The following is a 15,570-nucleotide window of genomic DNA, read 5'->3' as shown; positions in this document are numbered from 1 at the left end:
ACCTCTTTATAAAAAAATGCAACATGCTTTTGATGCTGTTTCCAAACAATATGATTTAAAAGTAAGTTTTATGAAACACAAAAGTACAATAATATAATATTGAAATAAAAAACCGGGAAAAGGGAGGGGGGATATCATCGATGTGATCATTATCATTGCCTGTCCCTCACCACGATACAGCCAAGGCATGAACACAATTTAATTGATATTGACGAAAAATAACGGTATTTATAATGATAGATACATTTTCTATGTATGAAAAACATCTGTTTTTCTTTAAACCACATGAAAATGAATATTTATATATATTTATTACATTAGCTGCAGTGAATAACTGCAAGGGAAACAAATCGGATAAATTTACTCCTTTGACATCATAAAACAATGTGTTTCGTCAAGAGTTGTCAATGAAGTTGCATCAATGAATGACAAACGATAAAGTTCTTTTAATTTTTTTACTTAATTTTCTTTAAAAAGTAAAGGGTCAATGTAACAAAAAGAATAAATAATCCAAGAATTTAAATATCGAAAAATATTCAACTCATGACCGAACAACACTGATAATTAACTCATGTGATACGCGGATTCGTCAATTAATGTGTTGTTCTATCGCTCGTTGAATTTTTTTTATATGTTTAAATTCTCGGATTAGTTATTCTATAATTACCTGTTTAAGTTCGACAAGTTTTTTACGGCTTAAGTTCAGATTAGTCAGCTTTGTCTTCTTTAAAAACACAACATTTCCCTACAATTGTAAAAAATTAAATATTAACAAAATATATCGATAATTTTCTATAGAATCGATCCTGACCTTTTTGTGCACTTCCAGATCAAGGATTTTGATAAGATACCAGGGAGACAGCTATAAATACTAATTCGAATTAAAGCAGCCACACTGTGTCAAAAGATAAACGACAAAAAGATAAATAACAGCCTACTACAATGGAATTTATTGCAACTGTCATTCAAGTGAGAGGTTAAACTAGCTTAAAAACCATTTTCTAAATAAGGCAATGCCTTATCGAATAAAAGAAAAAACAATACAAACTATAATTGATAAAACTGTTATGTCTTCACATCATCCAGTTTTACTTATTCATAACGATAGACTCTTCCACCAATGTTTGGTTCTGTATAGATAGCTTCATTGGTAGTCATTACACATCTAATTTCTTATCGTAAGATTACCATTGGAAGTATTCGTTCCTTAATTCTTTAATCGTCATTATTAACTCATATGCTGTGATGAATTGGACTATACGGTCTGGGTTTTTCTCATTGCTGAAGGTCATATGATGGCCTATAATTGCTTATATCCACTTCGTTTGAACTCTGGTGGACAGTTGTCTTATTTTCAATCATGCCACATCTCTTTATTTTCTTTATTGATATACAAATAGCAGATGTGGTAAGATTGCAAATGAGACAGCTATCCACCAGATACTAAATAAAGCTAACAACTTCAACGTCAAGTAGTGACAGGTGAAGCAGATAAATACAACTGATATAAAATGTCATCTATGTCAAAGTATATAAATTAACATTACTTTTACCTGGTACACTCCACAATGATCTCCTACTAAAGTGCCATATGTTTCTTTATACGAATAAATGTCTTCTGTACTCTAAAATGAGCAAAATATCGATGTTATAAATAATAAAAATTTATTCCGACCAACCAATGCACTAATGATTATATATGGCAAACAATAACGTCATCAACATATAAAACATTTTAGCTCCAGATATGCTCATAGATATTGGTTAACATTGGTTATATGCATTGAATTTGGTCGTTTTCGTTCTGGTTCTAATACATCGTTGGCTGTCAAATATTCGGCATTGAGCGTTCCTGATGAAGGTTAATTCGTTTTTTATTACAAAAATAAAAACCCTTTATAAACGTGTTTTTTTTAAATTACTTAAGATTTAGTGATCTAGTATAAACGGTTAGTACATCATGTACATGGAATGAGTACAAATGCCATCAAACAATAAAGTATATTATTATAAACATATGATCAAATAAGTTATCAATTTCTCGTCAGAGGGAGAATTGTTGATTCGATAACAAAATAAAAATCTATTTAAAAATCTATTTATAATCTAATATAAGATGACAAAATCTATAGTTAATCAGAAAACATGCTGATTCATAAATTGTTTTAAAACTCAATTAAACATTTCTTATAATTGTCTGTTAAATTATGTCATTTGAAATTTACATTGCGTTATAAAATAAAATTGCAAATCTATATCTTAAGGTAGTATGGGTGTCTTTCGCCATCTTGAATTGTTAAATATCAGAGCACTTAAGGTCCATATTTTCAATCAAGTCAGCAAAATTTGACGCGGAATGCAATTAACTAATGTGAATTTTCACTTTTAAAAATGAACAAATTTATAAGATTTTAACTTATAATAACTAAATATTTTTACAAACGTAGTAGAGGAGGGACCACAGTCCAGGTGCCGTGTGCAAAATCTTTTCAGGTCACGTGGTTTGATTTCAGCTTCCGTTTGGTAATTTTAGATATAGTAAAAGATCGATTTGTGCATGTTTTAATTTTAAATATATTCTAATGCAATCATGGAAAACATCGCAAGTTTTAACATGGAGAGATTTATTAATGATCGAAAATCAGTTTTACATAAAATTTTAATGTATTTTTTATTTCTTTTGGGTGAATTGTTTCTATAAAGATTATGGTCCGTGATGTTGGGAATTTTTATTCGAGATCTGTAAAAATACTAGACACAAATTTTTGTTAATATTAGTTTGCAAGTAAAAAAACATCGAAATTTATAGCAGTTAAAGAATATTGTTCAAACAGCCTAAAACAAAAAAGGTCCCATTAAGTCTCCATCCGGAGATGCATAGTTAGACGCTAGTAAACGACGATTTTCGAATACAATGTACAAATATAGTAGTCAAATCAGTGAGTAAATAAGTAAACCTTAGCCAAAAAAATCATTTATTGTGCATTTTAAAAATATTCAAGATCAAATGAAAATGTTCACTCAAAAAAAGGTAAAATATAGCTTTTTATTTTTTTAATTGTGTATTTTTGTGTATTGGTCGGCTTCGGTCTCTATTGTGTGTTTTTATGTTTTTTTCTGATAATTGAAGAAAGAGTCTAATGTTTATAATCTTGTATCAAATTAAAGTTTCAGCTCGAATAAAAGCTCACAAGCATACAGCCAGTAGGCATATACATGTACATTGAAGTTGGGACGTGAAGAAGTAATTAGCATAGGTCAAACTCCTATACGAGATTTGAACATCCATAAACTACTAGTTTTTTTTCTATAATGGAGGGACATGCTATTAATGTTTGCCGACGTGTTTGTTTTAGTTATTACTATTTACAATATGATTGAGAGTGGAAGCGGTGAATGTGTAAAAGAGACAACAAACCGACCAAAGAGCAGAAAACAGCCCAAGACCATCAATGGGTCTTCAACGCAGCAAGAAAATCCCGCACCCAGAGGCGGGCTTAACCTGGACCCTAAACAATAATGTATACTAGACGCTACACTAAACTCCGACATATAATATAAATGCACCAAAAAAAACTAAACAAGATTAACAAAGGCTAGAGGTTCCTGACTTGTTTCAGGCGCAAAAATGGGGCGGTGTTAAACATTTTTTGTAATATCTCAACTTTCCTCTATACCTCTAGCCAATGTGAAACAATAAACAGCTGCGCCATGAGCGCATGATACGCCCGACGTCTTGTGTGGAAGTTTTATGCAATAATCATAAATAGTTTCTGAGGAAGTTTTAAGCAATAACCATTTATTGTTTTTGAGACACGGCGGGACATGTGAACCCCCCCCCCCCCCCACCCTGTTTTTTTTTACAAATATCACTAAAATAAAATTTTGAATCAAACCAAAAAGTATACAGATCTTTAAATTAGTATAACAAAGAAGTGTGTACAGTTTCAAGCAATAATCATAAATTGTTTTTGAGATACGGCGCGACATGTAAAAAAAACCCTCCCCTTTTTTACAAAATACTCAATAACTCAAAAATAAAATTTTGAGTCATCACCAAAAAGTATACAGATCTTTAGATTAATATAACAAAGAAGTGTGTAAAGTTTTAAGCAATAATCATAAATGGTTTTTGAGATACGGCACGACATGTAAAAAAAACCTCCCTCTTTTTTACAAAATACTCAATAACCCAAAAATTAAATTTTGAATCATCACCAAAAAGTATACAGATCTTTAGATTAATATAACAAAGAAGTGTGTAAAGTTTTAAGCAATAATCATAAATCGTTTTTGAGATACGGCGCGACATGTAAAAAAACCCTCCCCCTTTTTTACAAAATACTCAAAAACTCAAAAATGAAATTTTGAATCATCACCAAAAAGTATACAGATATTAAGATTAATATAACTAAGAAGTGTGTAAAGTTTTAAGCAATAATCAAGAAACGTTTTTGAGATACGGTGCGACATGTGAAAAAAAACACACCCCTGTTTTAGTTACAAAGTGCCGTAACTCAAAAAGTTAAATCTTATTTTCACCAAAAAGTATACAGATCATTTGACCATCATAAGAAACAACTATATTAAGTATCATGAAATTTGGATCTCAAGTTACGGTGCGACATGTTTACGCCGGACAGACGGACAGACGGACGGACGGACAGACAGACAGACAGACGGACGGACGGACACCGGACATTTGTATACCATAATACGTCCCGTCAAAATTTTGACGGGCGTATAAAAAAAATCAAAGCAATACGGACAGTAAAACTAAGTTTAAAAGAAGTCCGAGTCCGATGTTAGAATAGGTAACAGAAGAAACTAAGCAAAATGACAATGATCAACATACATTAACAAATGACTACTAGCAGTTACAATGCATGTTTTCTGGCGAACTTATTATCAATTGCGTACGGGTGGATAACAAGTCAAACATTTAATAGGTGATTTTTTAGTGTTTGCAGTGGGGATGCTTTTCCCCCCTTATATTCTGGTAACTTGTTACCAAAGACCATTATCATTTGTGTCTGTCATAGACGGATAAAGGACAGTTTGGAAAAACGTGATAACTTACATTATTCTTATCGATTTACCTTTAACATAGAAAGGCGACTCCGTCTACTACTATAGCTAGTATTTGTACTGTTATTTAACTTGACGTCACCTGGCTTGATTTTCCACCAATCACTTTTAAGCTCTGCTTCTTTTTTCATTTTTCTGTAAGTTTGAAATATTCATTAACTGATCTAAGTATGGAAACGGTTATCCCTAGTATTTAAGCTGATAACATTAGACCTAGTTTTTCTGAAGTAATTACTACAGTAAAAGGCGGGATTCGAAACCGGTATCCCTGACATAGTACGCCACGTCCTTACTAACTAATTGAAAGGAGTATTCCATAACGCAATTATTTGAAGGTGGAAAGGGAGGTACCGCTTCTCTGAAAAATTTGGAAGTTTTATCTTAAATTCATCATTATATTTCTAATAGAAGAAATGTCATTGTGAAGGCGTTATTGCTGTATTATATGATAAAACTGATCGAAGACAGTTTGGAATAGTTCCATAACAGATTATTCTGCCAGTTCTGAAGCGGGGTTAGAACTGGCCCTATCTGTACTGCTATGCATCATCACTAAGTTGTAATTATATGGCAGTTCATTCCGTTAGTTGCTATAGTATACTCGGAAGGTGTATGTATTAATTTTACTATTCATTTCTATTAGTCTATTATTTCTTTTTGATTACACAAAAACTACCTGATTTTTTGTGATGCTATGAATAAAAGGCGACGAACTCCGAAACAGCGGTTACGTCCTCTTTACTACGCTACGTTGACTTTGATAGTTTAGCGAAGCAACGTCACCACTGTTTCGGAGTTTGAAAAGGCGAGTGTAATATACGTAATGATGAGACGGACACCGAAACTTATAAAAAAAACCAAGATCATCTAGATGTTTTCAATATTAACTTTTTTGTTGAAAAGTCTGTTGATGCAAACATATAATATTGACTTTATGATCGTCCATAGTCTCAAAAAATTTTAAGGAATGACTGTAATATTTTTTCTGTCTAAGAAGAAATAAAATAAAAAATTTGGTGCACACCGAATAACGCGCGTAGCGGGTTATTTAACAGTGTGCACCACATTTTTTTATGTTATTTCGAATAGACAGAAAAAATATTACAGTCATTTCTTATAATTTAATTCTAAATTCCATTTTAAATCGTAGAAAACCATGAAAAAACGTTGATGACGTCACGGTCACATGACTTAATTATGTCTATGGGCTCATAACAAAATAATGTCAGCCAATCAGAGGACGCGTTACATCCAAAATTAAATTATTAAGATATAACAGAGATTATGTATTTTATAGATCACTAACCTGTATCCAAAAAGCACAACAAGCAATATGAAAACAACAATACCGACCAGAGAACCAGCAACTATCGCCAACAAGTTCAACTCTGAAGCAAAAAACATGAAAGCTATCATTGAAACATATTCACGACTATGTTAAATTGTTAAAAGATGTGTGAACTAGGTTACAGTGCATCAATCTTAAAAATAACATTGGAAACGTTTGTATCATCAAATTTCATTATTATATTCTAAGCAACAACGGTTTTTTTATACTGTTTCACGTGAATGCTTTAAACGTATTGATAAAATTGACTTTTACAAACATTTAAATGATGTAATACTTACAAGGAAGCTATCAAACCAAGAGTTCCAAGTAGTAAAGTTTAGTGTTCCCTTCGACAATTTTACGGGCGCCATCACGAGTTGGTTGACCGTTAAGGAAGATGAGGACGGATATATTCCAATTGGCGCAACCAGAATCCCGTCCTCTTTTCCTCCAATGTGACCTACCGAATTAGACGTATCATTGGGTTTGTACTTACATGAGCAACACGACGGGATGTCTCATGTGGAGAAGGATCAGCTTACCTTTCCCAGAGCACCTGAGATCTTCCCCGGTTTACTGTGTGGTTCGTGCTTTTTTTCTTTGTTTTTTGTCTTTTGTGTACTGGTTTTTGTCTTTTGGTCGTTTTTCGTTTTTGGTTTTTTGCCGTTGCATTTTGAGTTTGTTTTGGACTTATGAGTTTAAATGTCCCTTTGCTATCTTTCGCCTCTCTTTAAATGGGTTATCTCTCTTAAGTGATTTCTATTTCTATTGAGTACATATAAGAAATGTCCAGCTACGACAGACCCTATCTCCATACGCCAGGTTTACACCCTTAGAGGATACTTATTTTTCTGAATTTGTGTACATGATCGGAATGTACTCGGTAAGCCAAAAAGAAATTGGAAATTCTAAGTTATCACTAGATATGCTATTAAATTCATGTCTTATATCTGAACGAACGACAATTATGAGAATCTTTTAAATTTAAAGTTTGTTAGGGAAAAAAAATTTCTTGAAAATAACCACTATGTAGCATTTTTGTAAATACATATAAATACAAAAATTCATAAAAACAGCAGCTGTTAAGTTTTTCGCAACTAAAACATATTAACATTAAAAGCACAAACGTTTAAATATTTTAAGTCTTTGTAAAACTCTGTGTTCTAAATATTTCCGTAAAAATCAGATAAGATTAACTTAAGTTTTCATTGTCGAATTTAGAACGTTGAAAACACAACTGTACATATCTAAGGCGACAACGGAGAGGGTATGACAAGTTCAATTTTTTATTCTTTTAAAGGAGAGAGACCAGGATTAATTGTAACAAAACTGTAAAAAAGCCAAAATATCCTTCGAAATGATATTTAGGCTACAAAATGTTTTATTCAATCTGAACACAATAATGTTGGTAAATCTGTTTTTAGATAAAGCCTTGAATCATATCTAATTCTATCAAAATCCTATGAGCAAGATGACAATTTTAGGCTAAATATTCCATTTCAACATGTGTATGTCGTCACAGTGACATCACAACTGAATTTCTGTACATATCATATCATGCTCTTCATTTGTCAATGTAAGTGGGTCTGGCTGGAGTTTACAAAATAGAGAATAATGGACAGAGTTACGCAAATGGTTTGATTGTTTACTTGCAGAATGTATCGAATAAAGGTCCAAAAAAATAAAGAAATCAGAAAAATAGGGCCAAAAAAAAAAAAAAAAAAAAAACCAGAATAGTAAATAATGGAGTGATAAATATAGAGAATAGAGAATTATGGTTAAAAATATAAAGAATAGAAAATAATGGGCAAAACATATAAAGAATTGGAAAAAATGACCTAACCAATGAAAAGAATAAATTAATTAAGGACCCTAATTCAGACCTTCATATAACTAACATTATTTTGCAATTGTAATTACATTTTATACCTTTTGGGAAACATGCTGTATTATCATTTACAAATCCACAATAAGGTTCATTCTTAGGTGGTCCTTTATCACCCGGCCAGTGAATAGACGCATTGTTTAAGATAAGTTGTCGTGAAAAACTATAGTAATCACCGACGACCTAAATTAGAAATACATGGACACTTTATATTGATTTTCAAATAGCATTATTAAAGCAGCAACATTTCCTAATTCAAATAAAAACCTGAATTATTGTGTTGTATCTTACCACGTCTTAGATTGTGGTTTACCATCTACGTCGTCTAGTCTGCTAAGTATGTATTCCCGAATATGACTGTTTTGCCGAGTGTTAATTCGCATTGCTATACAAAGTGTCTCGGTATTATACACTCAACATTTCAGTATTTAGTTATGATGTTTCTTTTGTAAGTCCTGTTCGATGTCTTATGTTCGCTGTTGGAGAGGACGTGGTTCGGTATTTATATATCCCGCTTTCGGGCGTTTTGTTGTTACTTTCTTTTATGTCAGTATAGTCAAGTTACTCGTGGTTCGTCTACAGTGTTTTTGTTTTATGTTGTTTGTTTTCATGTATGTTTACAGTTATTTTATTTTTATACCCCCGCTTTAAAAAAAAGTGGGGGTATACTGGTTTACCTCTGTCTAGCCGTCCATCCGTCCCATGGATATTTTTCGTCGCATCTTTCTCAGGAACTACATTATAAGGATTTCTGAAATTTGGTTTAATGGTTTATATGAGTCAGCTATATCGTGTGATCCTTATACTTTTAGCGGGGGGGGGGGGGGGGGGGGGGTTATTAGTGAGCAGTAGCTCACAGATTCACTTGTTATTTTCTATATAGATATAAGAAGATGTGGTATGAGTGCCAATGAGACAACTCTCCATCCAAGTCACAATTTGTAAAAGAAAAACCATTATAGGTCAAAGTACGGTCTTCAACACGGAGCCTTGGCTCACACCGAACAGTAAGCTATAAAGGGCCCCAAAAATGACTAGTGTAAACCCATTCAAACGGGAAAATTAACGATTCAATCTATATAAAAAACGAAAAAACGAGAACCACATCAACAAACGACAACTACTGAACATCAGATTCCTGACTTAGGACACGTGCAAACAAATGCAGCGGTTTTAAACGTTTTATTAGGTGCCAACCTTCACCCTTTCCCGAAACAATAGTGTAACATCACAACATAGAAAGACACACTATAAATTATCAATTGAAATGGATTAACTCAATCAAAAGACATATAAACACAAGTGAACATACACTGAACGAATAAATGTAATCTATAACACAATGTAAATACAAAATCAATAAAATAAGGGGTGAATAAATAAAGGCAACAGTAGTATACATCAGTTAAATGTTAAATAATTTCAGAAGGTAAACTATAACCTTGAACAAATAACCTTGCCGCCAAATAGAATATTGTACACAGATAAAGAAAATAATTTTGTTGTAAGGTATACAGTATAAATAGAGAACGGAAATATTTTTTACAAAATAAATAATTTTGGTGTTCATAGTATGTAAACATGATGTATGTACAAGTTAAGATACACAATCAGCTATTTATATTATCATTTATGATTTTAAGTTTAAAGCAACTATATAGGCCGGATTTTTTTGTTTATACACAGTTTTGATTTAGAAGAAAACCCGACATAGTTACAAAATACAAATTATAACACCATTACAAACACAATTCCATTTAAAAAGTCTTGTCATAATTAGAAAATACATAAAATAAAACCATTACAATGTACAAACTCAATCCCATTTTAATATTCTTGTACGTTTCTATAAATAAAACAAGTCTTTTTGTGACGTTGATCCATTTATGTGACGCACAATTTATATTTCTTTTGTGGTGTCCTGGAATGCTGTCGTAAATTCATGGGAGGTGTCCGTTGTTATTCTGCGGTTAACATGTTGTAATGTTCTATGATTTCATTTATTTATGTATTTCTCTGTGCTGAGTGTTCTTGCGTTTGTTTGTACTGCATTTCTGTCACATAGTATTGTCATTTTAGCGGTATTTTTATTTTTGCCATAAAAGCGGAAGGTTTGGCTAGCCATAAAACCAGGTTCAACCCACTATTTTTTCTTAAAATGTCATGTACCAAGTCAGGAATATGGCAGTTGTTACATACAGTCCGTTTCCATGTATGTAAGCGTTTGTTTTGTTGCAGTTCAATGTTTCTGTTGTTCCTTTGTTTCCCTCGGTTTTAGTGTGTAGCCCGGATTTGTTTTCGCTTAATCGATTTATGACTATTGAACAGCGGTATACTACTGTTGCCTTTATCTATACTGTCTGAAATATCCGACAAGACAATTTTAAATCGATGTCATGTTTTTTTTCACCCGTTAAAATGGGATAATAATTAGCATTCAATCTTCTGCAGATCATGTAAAATTTACTGTTCAAAAGTATTAATAAAAAATCGTTATTTTGACTGACTCAAATTACAACGGATTGGTTAATGTGTGTGTATATTTTTTTATTAGTTACCTTAAACTCCCCTGTAATTGGATTTATATCATGAAGCGAGTACGCCGGTTCCAGCGCCCCAATGCTGTCAAAAACAAGGTCACCCTTTATTCCTGGAAGTAAAATTGATTTTATATATCAAAAATATTGACAAAAATCAAAAACATAATCATTAATCAGCTGGATAGATTAGACTATCTAAAAATATTACTAAATTTTGTGCACTTTGCTTTTAAATTACGTTTGCCCTTTCCATGTTTAGAACAACATTTTCTCATCAGCGTTTTCATTATGTTATCTCATGCGATTTTTAAACATGAAGTTTAAACGTTTGATAAATATTCTGTTGAACGTCATCATTCAGCTTATTGGTTACAATAACCTTTGAAAGTTTATCTAACACCCTAATGCAAAACACTCATACTGACCTTTAAAAGTCTTTCCATTGATTTTCGATTTCATATAAATCCCATCGCTATAGTTACCACCTTCTGCTATGGTGTCATTCAGAATTTGGCCATAAATAAGAAATAGATCGTAATAAGATATTTCATCAGGTCCTGGCTAGAAATGAGAAACAGTTGAACTATCAAAAATATAAAAAAAAAATGTGTAAATTGTTTTTAAATAAAAAGTTGCTGTAATTGAATTTGATAACCTTTATACACTTCAGAAAAATCAGAAAATCCTCCAAATGAGTTATCGTTATTTATCAGAGTCACGCTTACCATTCGATAAGGAACTGCCTTCCATTCCAAGCACCCAAGTTTGTCCACAATTTTTTGTAGGGTTTGTTTTCATTTACCTCCTCACTAAGCTGGTTCTCGGCTGACTACTACACATTAATTTTATGTTTTATGCAACATGAAACAAATTGTTTTGTTTGTTTACATTTCCGGATATTGTACGCTGTTTTGTAACAAAGTACGTCAAATCTCGTTAAAATCTCCCGGGCAAAGTTTTGCCCTACAAGATTTGGCCATACCGGTTGTTTGAGCGTAGCGTAACTACAAGCGGATTTCAGTTTACCTCCTCACATATCCTGGTATAACTGGAATAACTGCAGCCTTTGCTTTAATTATTTGGTTTGGTCCTGATTTCTGATGAAGGGAAATCCAGATAAGTGAATCGGACGCACCAAAGTTATTGTTATTCATTTATAGGAACTGCTTAGCATTCCAGAGCACCTGAATTCTCCCGCGATTTTATTAGGGTTTGTTTTGCTCAACATTTTGTGTATTGCGTTGTGGGCTGTTTAGCTAGACTTTTATTTTATTTTGGTCAATGTGTTTTTTTCTTCACTTAGAGTTTGTGTTTGTCACTTAGTAATTTCCCATTTTTTTAAACTTATATTTGAAAAATCAGTTTGAAATAACTTGTCATTTTCATAAAATATGACATTCTACGATAAAATACAAACCAAATTATCTAGTTAGTGTGCATAAATTTTACATGCTCAAGTTCGTTTCATTCATGCAGGATTTTTTTTCCTTTTTGATACTAGTTAAAAAAAGTATGCATATACTGTTCATTTTGTAAACAACTGACCTTTTTGCTACGGTTTTAAAACAGATTTTAACAGTAAGTGTGCTATACAAGCTTTTATAAACAACATAACATACACCAACTATTTTCACAAACGCATATAACTATAAAATCTAAACATTTGTGATTATTTAACATTTTGAAAATCAAAATATTTTACATCCTGAAAATAAAAAATAAAACATTTTTTTTTTAAATTCATTAATCTAAGAAAAAAGGCTTACTAAATCAAAACTATGAAAAAAGAATGATAGACCCATGAATAATACGGTCATTTGAAAATTATTTTTGGTGAGAAATGTCTTATAGTTTGCTAAACTGTGAAATTAAACCTATGAAATAACATTTATTTCAAAGAGTTTTACAAGAACTGTACTGGATAATCAGTGTTTTTAAATTTAAAAGAATATTGGTGTTTGTCAAATAATATTGATGCTTAATTATGAGAACCGGAAGATACCAAAGAGATATTCAAATCGATGACAAACTGACACCACTATGACAAACTGACACCACTATGACAAACTGACACCACTATGACAAACTGACACCACTATGACAAAAAACCTATGAAAAAGGCAGATGGGTTACAAAATGACAAGGAAAAGACGGAAAATAAGAAAAGAATAGACTTTTTTTATATAACCGACTTTTCACTCCAGGGTATACAATTTTGACTAATTTGGAGAAAAAATCAACCTTTTTATGTTTTCTATACAAGACAAAATCATCAGAAAACAGTTAATTCTTTCCAAAAATTGCACCGATTGTAGCTTGATTTTACTTCTTTAAGTCGCCCTTGACCTTGACCGAGTCCTAGAATGTCCTACCACAGAGAAGGTAACATGTAGATAAATTATATATTCCGGAGTCAAAAGTCGGTAGTATGAAAATAGTCTATTTATTATACATGTTATCTGTGCTTTTTGCTTACTTTTGGATCGTAGGTATAGTTAAATTCTTTCCATGCTCGATCTATTAATTCTTGCTCAAACTGTAAAAATTCGACACCAACTTGCTTTCTTGACTTCACCATTAGTACAGATTGCCATGCCTTTCTTGCTATCTAAACATTTAAATGATATTTTAGAAGAGTTGTGATGCTTCCAATCCATTCAACAATACACAGAGAAAATGGCATTTGCTAAACTCTCAGAAATAGCATTTGTAGTATTTTAAGTCGTGGTAGAGTCATATAAACAACGACTATCAATAACAAAAGGCAGATAATAGCAAGATTTTCTACATAAGGAAATGCCTGTACCAAGTCAGGAATATGACAGTTGTTTTCCATTTGTTTGATGTGTGTAAGCTTTTGATTTTGCCAATTGTTAAGGGTATTTCCGTTACGGTATTTTTGTTGTTTTCCTTTATATATTTTTATAATTTAATTTAGGATGTAACACGTCTTCTGATTGACTGAAAGTGTTTTGTCTATCAGGCCAGACATAATATTGTCTGGTGACCGTGACGTCACCAAGGTTTTTTTCATTATTTACTCCTGAAAAATGGAATTTAGAATTAAATTATAAGGAATGACTGTAATATTTTTTCTGTCTATTCGAAATAACATAAAAAACATGATGCACACTTTTAAATAACCCAAGACGCGGATTATTCAGTGTGCACCACATTGTTTATGTTATTTCTTCATAGACAGAAAAAAATATTACAGTCATTCCTTAAATATAGAAAAAACAAACGAAATTATATAATGCATTATACATTAAAATCTACATAAGGATATGCATAAAACTTAAGAAATGACGTAGATTTTAACTTTCTTTTTATATGAATAAGTGCATGTTGGATTAAAATACATATATAACCGTAACGTAATTCGCCGTTTCAGGATCTAATGCATTCTGGGTAATATTTTCAAAAGCTTACACCAAAACGTTGTGATTGGTTAAAAATTTCCTTAGCAATGAAAATTCAACCAATAACGTAACGTTATTTTCATTTTGGGGTACGAACAATAAAATTACCCATAGTCCTCTAGATTCTGAAACGGCGAATTACAACATATCAATAACTCCCTATTTATATAACTATTTCCAGAAACTAATTTCCGGAATCATTAATTCCACTGTTAAGTATAAGTAGAACTGCTTCGCGACAATGAAGAGTCAACGGTTTTTAATCCCAGTTGATTTAAAGATAATAGTATATTATATTATAAATAAAAAAAACTACTAATGGTCTTTTCTCTTTTAACATTCTTGTAGATAAACTCAGCCCTTTATAGCTTGCATTTCGATGTGAGCCAAGGCTCCGTGTTGAAGGCCGTACTTTGACCTTTAATTGTTAACTTTTTACACATTGTGACTTGGATGGATAGTTGTCTCATTGGCACTCTTACCACATCTTCTTATTTATATCGACTATAAAACTGGAAATCTGGAAAATTGTTTTCAATTTGCTTCTCCTCATTGCTCACCACTGCAGCGAACCAGTACTTATACCGGTATACTTCAATCGTAACTACTCGGCCATTCTCGCTATACGCTTACAATTATTGTCGGCGCAGCGAGAATGGCCGAGTAGTTACGATTGCGGTATACTTCCCACCACGGGAACTTCGTATTCAATTGTAATTTTTAAATAAGATTTGGGCATTCGGAAGTGAGTTTCTAGAAAGACTTGTGACATTCTGTATTTTTTTTTTTTATGATTTGTTTTACAAATTTTGGAGGATGTAAAAAGTAAAGTAATGTGATTTAATTGTGTTCGTTGGTTGTTGAATTCAATGTTACAGATTTGTTTGTACTTCACACCTGCCTTTGTCGTCTAATCCGATGAAGCCTAAGAACTGATCTCTGAGGAACCGATAATAATAATAGACAGTACCTCGTCAAGTTCATCTCCTCTGTACCAGCTATAGTTTCCGAAAAAATCACCGTTGTACCTTGTACACATTAAAAACACATAGTCACCATTCGTCATGCCAAGATTGTGCGCTTCAATCATTAGTTCCCGAAAGGTATCCATGTGGCAGCAAACCGCAAATACTTAAAAGATAAAAGAATTCAAAGATTAAAAATTTATAGATGGAAATAATTAAGTTACTAAATATTGAACCATAATGCTCTTACTGATGTTGTGCTATTAAAATATTGTCCAATGTTAGGGGGGGGGTAAAGCACTTACAGACATATTCAACCCCGCCATATTCTATATGTGTC

General features: G+C 32.2%; 2 protein-coding genes across 2 annotated transcripts in view; one reads left to right on the top strand and one right to left on the bottom strand.

Annotated features, from left to right (window-relative positions):
• The window catches only part of LOC139503853 (homeobox protein Mohawk-like), a 360,650-nt gene that overhangs the window by 129,348 nt on the left and 215,732 nt on the right, over nt 1-15,570 (top strand). The gene's annotated exons all lie outside the window — the stretch shown is intronic.
• LOC139503289 (atrial natriuretic peptide receptor 1-like) overlaps nt 1-15,570 on the bottom strand; it is a 53,812-nt gene that overhangs the window by 31,733 nt on the left and 6,509 nt on the right. Inside the window, exons 3-11 of the mRNA XM_071293049.1 lie at nt 13,320-13,451; nt 12,546-12,548; nt 11,269-11,404; nt 10,862-10,953; nt 8,348-8,486; nt 6,395-6,476; nt 5,100-5,223; nt 1,554-1,625; nt 668-745 (exon numbers count right to left, since the gene is read on the bottom strand). Of these exons, the coding sequence (XP_071149150.1) occupies nt 668-745; nt 1,554-1,625; nt 5,100-5,223; nt 6,395-6,476; nt 8,348-8,486; nt 10,862-10,953; nt 11,269-11,404; nt 12,546-12,548; nt 13,320-13,451 (858 nt within the window). The remainder of the gene's footprint in view (nt 1-667; nt 746-1,553; nt 1,626-5,099; nt 5,224-6,394; nt 6,477-8,347; nt 8,487-10,861; nt 10,954-11,268; nt 11,405-12,545; nt 12,549-13,319; nt 13,452-15,570) is intronic.

The sequence above is a fragment of the Mytilus edulis genome, chromosome 14, assembly GCF_963676685.1.
Source record: "Mytilus edulis chromosome 14, xbMytEdul2.2, whole genome shotgun sequence".
Taxonomy (NCBI): Eukaryota; Metazoa; Mollusca; class Bivalvia; order Mytilida; family Mytilidae; genus Mytilus; species Mytilus edulis.
Note: the sequence above shows the minus strand (reverse complement) of the source record. Positions and strands in the feature narration are given on the sequence as shown.